Source organism: Nymphaea colorata, chromosome 6, assembly GCF_008831285.2.
Source record: "Nymphaea colorata isolate Beijing-Zhang1983 chromosome 6, ASM883128v2, whole genome shotgun sequence".
Taxonomy (NCBI): Eukaryota; Viridiplantae; Streptophyta; class Magnoliopsida; order Nymphaeales; family Nymphaeaceae; genus Nymphaea; species Nymphaea colorata.
The window spans coordinates 12,473,595-12,488,220 of record NC_045143.1 but is presented as its reverse complement, the minus strand read 5'-3'; the positions used below and the strand labels follow the sequence as shown (position 1 = coordinate 12,488,220).

The window sequence follows — 14,626 nt, the reverse complement described above, 5'->3', positions numbered from 1 at the left end:
GCTGTGATCAAGTAGAAGTAGGAGACTCGATCACATATGCAATACACCATTGAAACTATCTCAGACAGCACAACAGGCAGCTCCTTTATTCCCAATGCAAGTTAACGTTGAAAATTCCTCCATGAAGCTGGTGTAAGCAACAGCCGAAGTTTGACTCGCTTCCAGAACTTGCAGCCTAACTATTAGTCAGCGAATACCATGATCTCGATTGAAGGACAAGGAAATTAGTACCTCTGTCCTGCCACATTATTCAATTTGCTAGCGACTCCTTCAAAATTAATTTGATATATGAATTAATCATCCACGACATAACGACATATAAAAATCATGCTTCCAGTTTCCGTAACAAGCAAGAAGGTTAAAATGGTACGATGCCAACACTAAAAACTAATAAAATACTTGCAATGCTGAGAATGTTTTAAGAACAATCAAATTCCTGCCCAAACGCCTGAATAAGGGTCATGAAGCTACAAATTTCAAATGACAGTGAACAAAAGCATAAACAGGCACCAACTCCAAACGCCTTAACCAGATAAAATGCACAGAAAAAACCGCAAGATCATCAACACAAGCCTCAACGAGTCATGAGTTCTGGGCACGAGAAACCGATTTGCATATTCTAAACCGGATTCACATATTGCTATCTTTGTATCACGACAGAGAAAACTAAAAAAAGCGGGTCACAGTCACACAAAACACTTGAAGACGAATAAAGGTAAAAGCACTCGATTCTCAGGCTAATACACAGCAAGAAAAATGACCAACATAATGGGTAAAGCTGTGGGATGATGAGGATGAAACTCGTGGAATTGAATAGCTTTTCAACGCTTACAACGTCGAGAGGAAGGTTGAACTCCTGTGAGCTGGACGAAGACGCGTCCGAATGACCGGAATTCCGTACTACGCTGTATTCCTGAGCGAGCTTGAGGAGTATCTCGTCTTCCATGGCGGACAGGAAGGAAGGGAGACGTCCCTTGCGAGCCTTTCCCTTCCCTCTTCTCTTCCCTCTCTCTCTCTCTCTCGCTCTCTCTCTCTTCCCAATTTGCAGGAGAAGAAGGGGAAAAGTGGAGCTGCGTTTGGGTGACACTGCGAAACGCCGATTTCGCAACCCTGTTTCGGGTTGTTTGGGTGACGGCGAACCCAGTCTCGCCTAAAACCTGTTCGAAACCATGTTTGTAGGACACGTTTCATGTGTCACACTGCTTCCGGTGAGTTACATTTTATGTGTCACTGCGTCGGGTGAGTTTCGAATAGTTTGTATGGAGTAGCTTCCTATGCTGATAGTAAAAAATTTTATGGCGTTAGTTTAAGGGTCTTCATATCACTTTCCTTTAATATGGTACGAATATGCCCTATCATTTAGTAACACATCGATAACTTTGCTTGTTGTCCATAATAGATATGCAAATTTCAGATATCTGGTGCAGTGAGCATGGGCATACACCCGATCTGACATCTAAGGCACCATCAGTTTGATGGTATTATAATCGGTTCAGCGAACACCGCAATCAGACCGATGCTATAGCCCAATCAACCTAGTATCTCTTATCCACTTCATTCTTCTATTTGAAGAATCCATAGATTGGGCCCTTCCTCATTAGCATCCTCATGCAACTCAACCCAACTGTAAATCATATTGAAGGTTATCTCCAAATTGTTGAAAGTTTCCCTCCCTAGAATCCAACAATGTTGACTCTATGTAATCTGTCTTTAAGGATGCAGCCATAGAGTGCTTGTATGTTTCCTCTTGTGCACAACGAAGAGTTGTACATATAGACCTTAACGTGGAGATCTCCATATATCCTATTGGACAATGAGTTGGAGGCACTACATTTGGTTCAATTGAACTGAGGAAATGGAAACAATACTCAGATATCTTGTGCTTGGGCATACACCCAATCCAGCATATGAGACACTATCGCTTTGATAATGTGTCTACTGAGTTTCCTTAGCCCTCCAATCGGACCGGTACTATTGACTCAAATCAGCATCCATATCTACTTATGCAGACTATTTAAAGAATCCATGGATTGGGCCCATCCTCCTCAATATTCTTGCCCACTCGTTTGAATTGAACTGAATCAAAGGAAATAGAAATCTAATCTTTATTAAGGTGTTCTTAGGTGTATACCTTAGCCAACTTCAAGTTGATGGTATGCTCGACTTGTTCATTTTGCCCTATAACCAAACCAGTGGCATCAATGACTCTGACTAGTACCCTTCCAACTTCATAGTCTATTTATTTGAGGTATCCATGGATTGGGGCCCTCTTCCTCGTTATCAACATGCACTGGTTTAAATTGAACTGGAAAAAAGGAAATAGAACTTGGATCTCTGATATAGTGTACTTATATGTACACTAGATCTGGCATCCAAGGCACCATCAATTTGATGATACGTCTGATCAGTTACTGATACCATCAATGATTCAAACAGGTATCCCTTGTCTACTTCACCGGTCTATTTGAAGAATTCATGGATTAGGCCCCTCCTCCTCAATATCCTCATGCTCACATTTGAATTGAATTGAAGAAATGGAAACAAAACTCATATCTCTGATATGGTGTGCTTAGGCATACACCTAATCCGGCATCCAAGGCATCATCAGGTTGATGGTATATGTAATGCTTGGCATCTTGGCAGGTCCGGCTGGATCAGGTCCAAAATGAAGAGGAGGCCCCATGTCAGCTCTCCCTCTTCGCCTCTCTCGCTGGTTTGTGCACAACCAGTGGCGGAGCCAGAAATTTTTGGCTATGGGGCACTAGTACATAGTTTGTGAAAAAATTTTCTGTTATTTTAAAAATAAAGCAAATATTGGCGTGGGCAACACAGGGGTGAAGCTGGGTTGAGACTCCATTTCATATGGAGTTTTCTTGAGCTGGCGTGGGCAGGCGCCCACACCTGCCCCACGCTGGCTCCGCCACTGTGCACAACGCAAAGAAAATAGGAGGTGGAAGAAGGTGCAACGGCGGCGGAGGTGAAGGGCGACGACACTCAGGTAAGCTCCCTTGATGTCTCCTTGTCCCTTCTGTCTTCTTCTTCTTCCTCGCACACTACCGCATCTTTGTCCCTCTCCCTCTCTTCGATCTCTGTCTGTCTCCCCCTCTATCCTGATTTCTCCTATTCATTCCCCCTCTCTCTCACCAACTCTGAACTCACCACTTGTTTTTCTTGCATTCTCTTTGCTCATTCCGTTTCTCTTCTACACTCTTTCCCTCCTTCGCTACTCACTCGTCTCTCTGCTCGCACTCTTTCTCCCACCAGCCTCCTCTCACTCGCAATGTCTCTCACTCTCGTCTGTCTCTGCATTCTCCCCCAACTGAGCAACCTCTCTGCATTCTCCCTCTCACATGTCTTTTTTTTCCTCGTCCGAACTCTCACCCTTTGTGTCTCTCTTCGTCTCTCCATTGTTGTCTCTTCATGCACCCGTGCGTGTGTCTCCCTCAACCAAACCACCTCCCTCACAGCCCGATGCCCTCTTCTAATGGCAAACCTATATATTGATCTCTTTTTGCTCATTCTCACTCTATTTGATGTTGTTGGGTTGGATTGTAGCGTGAGGAACACGTCTTTCCCCTCATACCAGTGAATAGAAGGCATTCGAGGCGACAACATCATATAACTTTAGTTGCTTGTGGATCAGTTGAGCACTTGAGTGGTTGCTGGGTTAACTACAGCAGCTAAGATGCTAAAAGAGGAGTGAGCATAATTCTATTGGATTTTTGCCCTAGGAATGTACATGATTATCTTTTTAGCATGATGGATTAATATTTGAAGTGATTAGGAAGCATGGTAGAGATTTTGATGTTGTTGAAACTGTTTAGAACCGTTTTAGTGAATTCGTGATGTATGCTATTATTGATGTGCATATTACGTCACTTGTTGGGAAAGAGTATGTATGTTGGGAAACATAATTGTTGGAATGACACCTCAACTTAGAAAACAAGTGAGAAACATACTGGTGATAGGTTGAATCGAAGTTTTGAGTTCTAATCGCTTGGTCACAACTACAAAGAGTTGGAAAGAAACCTATTGGAGAGCTTTTTGGGCCGATACTACGTGTCGAAACCCTTTTGAGGCGATGACCTATGTCTCAATGATCATATTTTTTACTTGTATAGATTTTAAAGTGAAACAAGTAGAAAACTTATTGCTTTAATATTTTTGCAAGCATACAGGGCACGTCGAGTAGACCTTGAGCAACAATATTCGAAGGTTGAGGCAATTTTGAGAATTTGTGGTAACGCACATCAAGTGTGGGAGCATTCTAGCCAAATCCTTGCCTAGGACCATATTTAGAGTGCGTCCTCTTCATGATCATTGGATCTTATGTTGTGTTTGATTTATTGATGTGTGTCATAATTTACTTATTTCACATGAATGTTTGTGTGTGATGGACTGATCATGAGATAGTGGATTGTCTTTAAATTACTATGTGATGGCATATGCATGCTGACAATTATAACTCTTTAGGACAGATTAGGCGGGGTATCGAGTTGAGTATTTCCTCAACCCCGATTGTGCATTAGTGAGTATCGTAGCATGATAATTGAATATGACAACTACGAGTCAATCACAGATCACGACTACTCTCCGCGGTTTGGCTATGTTTTTGTATGTTATGTTAGTTATGTCTGATTGATGTGAATGCTATGATATTTTTGCATGCATTGCCGTGGGTAGTGATGCAATTGAATGAATTTGAATGGTAGATATATCCGTAAAGTTATGATGGCTAGCTAAGAGCATTGTCTATGTGTGTAGCGCTCATATGGAGGCGTCTTGAGGTATGGGTTTACTCGTGAAGTGAACCAACCTCGTGTGCCAAACCGGTCCTTTTGTGAATTTGTTCTCATAATGATAAGTAAGAAAGAATAATTAATGTGAGGTCAATGAGTTATAGCAATATGTTTGGGATATGTCACGCTCGTGCCATTGGTCTCGCCTGCTCAAAGCGCAGGCGGTACAAAGCCCAGGATATCGTTGTGTGATGTGCTTGGAGTGTGAAACTTCCGCCTTTTTAACCTAGGTGTCCTAGGGAAGGCTGAGTAAATCTCCTTGAAATTCACACATTTATGGATGATTGCTCTATCACTATAGCGTGAATGGATCCGTATCGTTTTAGGCCACCATGGGGGGTTGTCTCTTTACTGTAGGTCACCTATGGTGTACACACGTCTGTGTTGCTCCCACAGGAGCTGACAATTCACTAAAGCAAATGTAAATGAAATGAATGTGAATATGTATAAAGTGAATGTGACTATTGAGTGTAGTAATTATGGTCATTGTGTGGTCCTTATATGTCGTGGTCTATGTGAGGGGCTACCATGACAAATCATGTGACTGCATGCTCCTATTATGATATAATAGTGTTTATGTTTTTATATATTTTACATCTCAGATTTGAGCCCTTATTTTAGAAGGTTAAGGATTTATATGGTTTGTTGTCATACTGCGAATACTAAGCCTTCTATTGTTTATTTTTTCAGGTTTTCGTCGACCCGAGGCCGCAAGTTGATCAGATGGTTCAACTCACATCCTATTGGGGAGATTTTGGGTCTATTGTAGTGCCGACCTGTCATGTTTTGGTTTTATTGATGTCTTGTTTTTGTTAAACATTGATATTATTCTTTTGAGGCATTTTGTCATGTCTATCATTGAAAAATATAAAGGAATTTTGTATGTTAAATGTTCGTCTTATTGTCATTTTGATGTGCATAGCTCTTTTTAATCGTTGTGTCATTACACCTCGATATTTTATGTTGAATAAAAAAATATATATAGGGGTTATTTGGGGTAAAAGTGTTGGGGTGTGACTGTATATCTGATCAATTCACTTAGGCATACAATCAAACTGCTACTGCCAATGACTTAAATAGGTATCCCTTGTCTACTTAGATAGTCTGTTTGAAGAATCTAATAGATTGGCCTCTCTTTAATATCCTCGTTCGATCAATTGAATTATGAATCATTTCAAAGGTTATCTCTGAATTGTCAAACGTGTCCCACGCTGGAATCCAACAATTTGGACTCCTTCCAATTAGTGTCGAGCAGGGTGACCATAGAGTTGTTATGTGTTTTCTCCTATGCACAATGAAGGGTTCTATATAACACTGCAACTGAGTGTAGAGATACCAATATAAGATATTAGGTAGTACTTAATCAAGAGGCACCACAATAAGTTGGATTAAACTAAAAAAATGTAAGATAACTTGGATCTCTAGTGTGGTGTGCTTGGGTGTACACCTGATTTGACGGCCAGGGCACCATCACTTTGATGGTACATTCAATCGGTTCACGTAGCCCTACAATCAAACCAGTACAATGAACGAATCAAACTAGCATCCCTTGTTTTTACCAACATATTTGAAGAATCCATGGATTTGTCCCATCCTCCTTGATATCTTTATGCACTTGGTTGAATTGATTTAAAGGAAATGAAACAATACTCAGATCTCCCGTATCGTGTGCTTGGCATACAGCCACTATTTGGGAAATAAAATTTGTACTCACATTCGTTTCCTTGTGCAGGAACATGAGAGATAAAAGCCATCATGTCGGTACAAGGCCTAACCATTCCTAATGCATTAACCAAGGGTAATCAGGCTAAGGACTAAGTTTATGGGTTAAGTTTAAGCTCAAATTATCATCCTAACCTATTGAAACCGAAATAAACATGCATTAGGTTTAAAAAATCTTATGGTTTTGAAATCTATGTTGATTGTTAGATTTTGAATTTAGATGAAATTGATAATATAATTGAGGGACTTAGTTCATTATCCTGATCATCATAGATGCATACAAACGAAAGCTAAGTATAATAGGATGCATGCTAAACTAAGTTCAAGCATAGATGAGACCTAGTCTCTAGGGTGTGAGGATGTAGACCTAAAAGATCTAAAATCTGAATCCAATAACTTTTAAGATCCAAATCCGAGACTTGAAGTCTAATATCAAGATCCAATATCATAATTCGTAATCCAAATTTGAATTTAATAGATGTAGATCAAATCAAATCAAATCAAAGATCCAGTATTAAGTGGTTCTTCATCCAAATTTAGATCCATCTAGGTCTAGTATGAAATTTTGGCAAGGTTTCAGATCCAAGTTTAAGATCCAAAGTTTTCTTGATCCAATTGGGAGTTCCATGATCTGAACTCAAAGTTTTAGGTCTAAAGTTTAAAGATTTGTTCCAATATATATTCGATTTGAGAATAATCCCTAAGGTTTGAGTTAATATGTTCAAGAACCGAGAATTGATCCAATTGACCGTGATTTGATAGAAATCCACATGGTTCAGTCTTAAAGATTCTTTTGATCTGATTGCAAGATCTATGATCCAATTTCTACATTACAGATCCAAAGTTTGGGATTTGATCTGACATTCATATCCAATTCAAAATGTTATGGCAATTCAAGTTATAAGATTCAAACCGGAATTTGATCCAATTGAGCTTGATTCATCTTAAATTCTCATAACTATAAGAGGGGTGAACGAGGCCTAATTGAACTTATTTTGTTTGTTATTTTTCCTAAGTGCATGAATAATTATCTTTTGAGCATGCTAGATTCAAGATTGAATGATATAGGGCCCACAATAAAGAATTTATTACATTGGAGAAGGTTTAGGACTGCTTTGGAGGGGTGTTGATCTATGCTATCTTTTGTCAGATATTGTGATATTGATGGGAAGACGAAACATTTAAGTTACTATTACTAGTGAAAAGTATTGTGTCATCTTCGGATTGTTAATGGGAAAGTAAAATTTCTAGTGGTGATGCCTCAACATGGCAGCTTATATTAGGTGTCTAATTAATTGATGATGCCATAGTACTATATTTGGGAAGATTCATGCTTATTGACCCCAATCGTGTGACCCTGGTATCACTTGGAGCTAGCGAGTGAGAAAAGTGAATTGAGGTTTATAATAATTTGAGAGTGTATCTGCAATCAAAGAATTTGAGAAATATTTATGTTGAATTAAATTGAGGGGAAAGCTCATGCAAACATGTGGAAGGTGAGTGAAGGCACTCCATGATCTGGTAAATATGAGAGAAACTTGAAGAAATGTTTTATAGGTTGATTCAACCTATCGGCACTTGCTCGAGTCGATAACCTACGACATGGACCTATTTCTTACATAAATAGGTTTTAGAGTGAAGTGAATAGAAAACTTATTGCTTTGAATTTTTGCAAGTGAATTGGGTACATCGAGCATACCATGACAACTATCAGCCAATCACATATCAAGACTACTCTCTATGGTTTGGCTAAGTTTCAAACACAACACACCACCCTAGGGTGTTCAAACCCAAGGTATGCTGCCGAGGCACCAGGTGGGTGCGACAATTTAGCTCCCCATTTTGGACCCAGAAGAGGGTGAGAAGCAGCTGCAGAGGCACGAAGTGGGCACGGTAGCAGGTGGACTAGTTTCACCTCCTTTGTTGGAGAGCACACGAGGCCTCAGATTAGTTGGCAGATTGGTGGATAGTTGATGGAGATGGGTGCTCATCTTAAGAAATCGGATATGGATTTGGTTTTTATCACCTATGAGAACGAGGAATTCTCGCAAGATATCGTTTTGGTTCATGGAGTAAATATGGATAAGGGTCCAACGAAGGAGCATATCATGGCTGCGGCGAATTCTAATTATGACCTCGTATTTAGACACCCCAGCATACATGGTTACCATTTCCAACTTGAGCTAGACAAGGCTAGCCGAGAAATCTGGATAACCAATCTGACTCAAACGGGTAGACTTAGCGTGGTGAGGTTTGGGATAAGATCCCAACCAACAATGCAAATATACCCAGGCGAAATCATTAAAATTGGGAGTTCACCTCGACATTTCACGTTGGAAGTGATACCCTCTACTATGGACCAAGAAGATGACAAACCTGAAGAAGAGCCTAACGAGGAAGATCACAGACTGAGGATTGAGAGTGAGCAAGAGGAAAAAAGTTATTCCCCTTCCAGATCATATGAGGGTTATGTAGCCCGGTAGGCGTTAGATGAGAAAAAGGGGTCCCCTCCCAAAACCCCAAATACCACGAGCAATACAACTCCTTTGTCAGCTAATCTGGGTAACCCAATAAGAAAGATGGGGAATTCAAAGGTTTATCGGCAGACCTTCACCGATAAAGAGGTCCCCAGAGTAGAAGAACACCCTAACAAAAAGAAGCTAGGGGCAGACAATACGGGTCAGCAATCAAGACAATTACATGAAGAATGTAGTGAGTCCCCTACCAAAACACGGAGTCAAGAGGTGCATAAAAACCCGAGCACTCCGTCCCCACCCACAGGCAAAAATTATGAAGAGATGAGCGTGAGTTGTGAAGCCAAATCTGTGGGTGAAACAAGCAACATGGCTCAGTCTCAGCCGAGGAAAACAGGAAACTCGAAAACTTATAGGCAGTCTCATGCAGATACGAAGGTCCTTACGGGAAATGGATGCCCTATCAAAGAAACGCCAAAAGTGACTATTACGGCTACAACTACAGGCTGTGTCACTCAGACCTCAGCAATACTAGCCGACCCAAACTTGGCTACACCTAGTGACCAGCCGAAACCGATTGAGAAAGGGGCCGAACACTTCAACAATCTAGAAACGTTAATTGATGAGGAGCTAATCGAAGAAATTGAGGCAATGTGGCAAGCTCTAGCGGAAACCACAGAAGGTTCGGAAGGAGCAAGTGACCTCGAACCCCTTGAGAGCATAACGCCATACGATAGCATAGAGTTGATACGTTGTCAGTTGAGGAAGGAGCTCGCACTATGTGTTGACAATCGAAGTAACGAAGGGTTGACAGAAGAGACCTTCGTAACCCCGACAAGGATCATAACTCTGAGATCCCACTATCTTGTGGAATTCCCAGATCATGCCCCACTACTTGCAATGGGGTAGAGACCCATGGTGATAAGGAGAAGGGGCAAAAGGCAGCAGTCGAGCCAGCTGAGTGCTATGAGGACCAGAGTTTGTCGTAGATAGCCAAATGGGGCTAGTTAGACACTTGATGGAAGAAGGCGACCCAACCACGACAGGGTTACACTTGCTACCACAGGACTTCGCTCCTTAGGATAAGGCAAAGCCTAAGGAGGGTGGTAGTGGTGCGACGGAGGGCTTGAAAAAAACCCTACAAAGAATTGCGGCGCAAGAGCTAATTGTTAATTTTCCCAAGATGAAACCTGTAACTGCTGTGGGTCAAAGGGGGAAAGTTGAAAACGTGACTTGGAATCCCAGGAAAAGGGGTTGCTCCCAACCTCATGGAAGGAGAACGAAACCGTGGTGTCAAAAGGAAGAATACCGAGAAGAAATAGCACCCATACAATCTCACCTAACACGGAATGAGGGAAGCGGAAGCATGGGTGGACTTGGTTGACAACAAGGACCATCGGCCACCACTTGTGGGCCCAGAAAGGATGGACGCATATGGCAGCCTGGCAGGCCCATGACAGGGGTAAACCGAGGGGTATGGTGGAATACCCAAAAGAATCCAAGCAGCTTTTAGGGCAGCATAGGTCTCTACGGGCAGATACCAATTGATTACGGTCCAAGGCAGAAGCGAGATAGTCTAGCATTGGTTGGAGGAAGGCAAACGAGAGTAATAACACTAGTATATTGTAAAGGGTCAAGGTGACTATTTCCAAGACAAAAGACCTCCCTAAAGTCATTACGTAGAGACTATGGCCCAAAACGGACACCTAACAGCTTAGTAAAGCTGAAAGAAAATGGTTTGGTCATCCAAGGAGACAACCTTGCACGAGCTTTGGAACAAGCTCGATTTAAGGGTGGATCTGATATGATCCTAATTTTGACAGTGCCTAGGCCAGTCGACAGTGTAGCCAAGGGCACCCGATCAGAACAAGTCAGTGGAGTGGGCTGTAGTTGGGCGCGTCGAATACCACTAGATGAAACAAAAACCCCAGTGTTAGGTGAGGCTGACCTCGGCAAGAAGTGCCGAGAGCAATAGGTTGAGGCCGATGACGTGACCTAGAATGGAAGGCAGTCGGCCACGAGGGAAAAAGGTGCGCCGAAGAGGGTTAAGACGCTGCCAATTCCAGCCGATGGTAGGCCAAGGATGACCTATAATGCTACAGTAAGCAGCCGAGCATGGCTGGCTGTAGGCAACATCCAAGGCCAAGAATGTCACGTGCAGCCAGCGACCGTGCATGAGTTAGCCGCCGAAGGCAACGACGAGGCTAATGCGGAGGGTGGAGAAGTTGGCGGGCGCGATGAGAGAGGTAGAGAGGCTATCTTAGCCTTAAGCATCACAAGGCACGAGGCCATCAGCAGGCCGTGATAAGGCATGCAGCCGACAGTGGACGATAGCAGTCCTCGTACAATGCAGTGGGAGGTGTGGGCAGAATAGCACTGGCCGAGAGGTGCAAACTAAGATTGTAAGAGGCTAGTGTGCTTGATATGAAGGCAAAGGAGATTGGATCAGAGTTCGGAAAGGGTAATGGGCTGAAGAAAGCAGCAATAGATGGCCAACATCCACAGGCAGATGTGCAAAAATGAAAACAGTACAAGAGGACCCATACCCGAAAGAGACAGAGCCAAGCCAGGTGTTAGGACCCAAACCCAAGAGGAATGAGCAGCTTAGAGCGAACCTAGGCAAGTTACCATTTGAGAGGCACTTCACATCCAGACAAGTTCCCCCTCGGATCCAGAAGTCCGAGAATCATTGGAGCAGGTGAAACAAGAACTGATCCAGACACCCATTTGCTTATGCTTTGCTTTTCCCCCTCGGATCCAGAAGTCCGAGAATCATTGGAGCAGGTGAAACAAGAACTGATCCAGACACCCATTTGCTTATGCTTTGCTTTTGCATTTGTTTTTGTACTGTCTCAATTCGAGACACTCTAGACTCATTTGCTTTTACTACTTTGTATCGGCTCGGTTTAGGAATGCCCCATTATTCAATATGCCCCATTTTATTTGATGTCTTGGAACTTTAGTTTCGAGTACTTTAGTTCCATGTTTGCTTATGCATGGAACTGAAGTACAACCTGAATATAATAAGTTGTAATTGCAAGAGGGTTGATAACATCCCTTGCCTACTTACAACAATTCACCTAAGCAAAAAGTATGTTATATATTTTCCACAAATTTGTGGATTTGCACAACCACATCACTTCTTATAACAATGTAAAATTTGTGCAAGCCAAAAACAACCACAAACCTACCGACAAATTTGTGGATTTGCACAACTAAAGTTCATCATATCATGTGTACACAACAATTGCATATACCAACATCCAAGCAAAGCCTATGTTCTTCACATTTAACCATAATCAACTATGCTAATACATCCATCATAAAGCAAAAGTAATAATCCAGTGTTCTTCAAGCAAATAACCAACAATACAGACACCAGAACTAAGAAAAGACTGTCACAAGTCTACACCATATCATTCCCCATTGTTTATGTGTAGTTCCTACATGAATACAACTAACCTTAATCCCTTGCTTCTTTATTAAGTACTCGTGTAGATGCCATTCCATTACTTCTAAATTGGTAAATGACCTGAAAACTACACCATTTTACCAATAGATGAGTGGTTAACAATGCTACTAACTGTTAAATATGCCTGGTTCTCAGACTTTAAAACTTGTATGGCTTCATCTTTGATTCTCTACAGTTGAAAAAATAATGTCATTACTATGCAATCAATGTAAGATAATAGTAAACCAAACAATGTAAAAACAAACTCAGTATGAGGTGAGCAATATGTATGCATGCCAATATCAAATGCTAACTTACTATTTTGGAAGTCTATAGACATTTGTGTAGTTATAGCTGAGTACAATGAATTGTAGCTTCCTTTTGAGAAGTATGTGTTGCAACTTCAAATTTATCAGCAAATGTTGCATTATTACTTGTTTCATGCGAAGTAGTATTGTTGTCAATGAATTATTCTGCACCTCCATTCTTGTCTATGATAAAATTATGCAATACGAAAGTAGCCAACATAATTATCACTAGTTTATAAAATGATACTTGTAATCGGAATATATGAAAACGTCCTTTCAACATCCTAAATACTTGTTCCACTATTGTTAGGAGTTGAGAATGTCGATGGTGATATAATTCCTCTATAGTATTTACTGGTTGTGCACCCCATGTATTATATTTAGACACATGATAAAGATGACCTTGATATGTTGTTGAGAGACCATATATGTTAGGACAAACCCCATCAACAAGATAATATTTATCAATACCACATAGTGACTATCTTCAAATGTTATTGACATAATATTTTAACACTCTATAGTATCATTGCTATAAGAAAGTTGGCATGTCCTTACCTTGTGGTATAATGAAAGGGTCTCTTTCATGATCAAATGCATAGTACAATACTCTTGAATCATATGCACTCCCTTCCCATCTTGCTAACACATTAGAATCACATGTCAAACCCCACTATGGTCATGACATTCTATGATGGTACTCCTTTTCTATTCAGGTACCTTCCATTTGCTGTTGATGACACCCAAACAAGTATATGAGGGCCATCAATAGCTCGTACGTGGTTCTATGTACATATAGTATCATTAGATGCACATACAATTTGAGATAAGCTAGAATTATAGCAAATGTTTTTCAACGACGTTAATGTCACTAGTACCTTGCAATAGATTCTTGCCTGTCAATGTATCACATAATCTCACATATCTATTTTGATCTATCTGTAGTATATCTAAGCAATTTCTAGGATGGCCATTAATTATATTTTGGATGAACATAGACCTAGCATCATTGTATCAATGATTAATTCATCTTCCTTATTAAGAAACGATGGAGCATTTATGTTATTAGTGGGATAAGTTGAGCCAACATTGCCTTAATTTCCTCATCTGATGCCATGAATGCAAAATACATGCAGATATGTATGCATATCATGCCATATGTTTCACTTGCCATGAAATGAATTGTGAAATAGTCATAATCATGCAAGGCATTAATAAAAAAATTATGCTCATGAAGTAGAATTCTACTCATAAGCAAAAATCAACAACACAAGGTACATTGGAGAAATACCTAAAGTTCTCCAATTTGAAAAAACCAAGAAACTCTTGCTTAAGGATCAAGGTTGAGAAAGAACTGTCAATTTCTTGTCAGCGAACACATCATAAGCAAGTTCTAGCAATCAGTCATCTATCTTGCCTACTTTACAAATCTCATGGAGTATAGATGCACAATCATTAAACTATCTAGCCCTAGAACCTTTATATAGACCCTTGACATTATCTATCATAACTTTCAACATCTTATGAACATCCTCATCAAAGTTTCCTTTTCTTTTCATTCGAATTGTTCACATTAATTGAAGGAGAAGGAGTTGGCGATGGTTAGGATCTTTCATCATTTAAACATTTGTGTGAACGATTGGGGACTTTTAGTAAATTCCCATGACTAAAAGTCATTAGGTACATGTTCACCAGCATCATTATCAAACAATCTTGATGTTGTATACTTGTTGTTACCAGTGGTGCTTGAATCTCCATATGTATCAACCCAATCTTCAAAATATTTCTATTGTTTAGCATTTTTAAAGTTCTATTTAGCTGGATATTTCTTCAACAATACCTACAATCATGTGCTATAGCAAAATAATACTT

General features: G+C 40.6%; 1 protein-coding gene across 9 annotated transcripts in view; it reads right to left on the bottom strand.

Moving 5' to 3' along the window:
* LOC116256082 (uncharacterized) overlaps positions 1-1,138 on the bottom strand; it is a 103,102-nt gene extending 101,964 nt beyond the window's left edge. For 7 of the 9 annotated variants that reach the window (XR_007573606.1, XR_004173043.2, XR_004173044.1 and 4 more), the window contains exon 1: positions 833-1,138. Coding sequence is in view for 5 of the 9 variants with exons in the window: in XM_050078301.1 (XP_049934258.1) it covers positions 833-946 (114 nt within the window). In the remaining 4 variants the exon portion in view is untranslated. The remainder of the gene's footprint in view (positions 1-832) is intronic. The other 2 variants (XM_031632245.2, XM_031632246.2) reach the window with 1 other exon arrangement.
* Between the last annotated feature and the right edge of the window lie 13,488 nt (positions 1,139-14,626).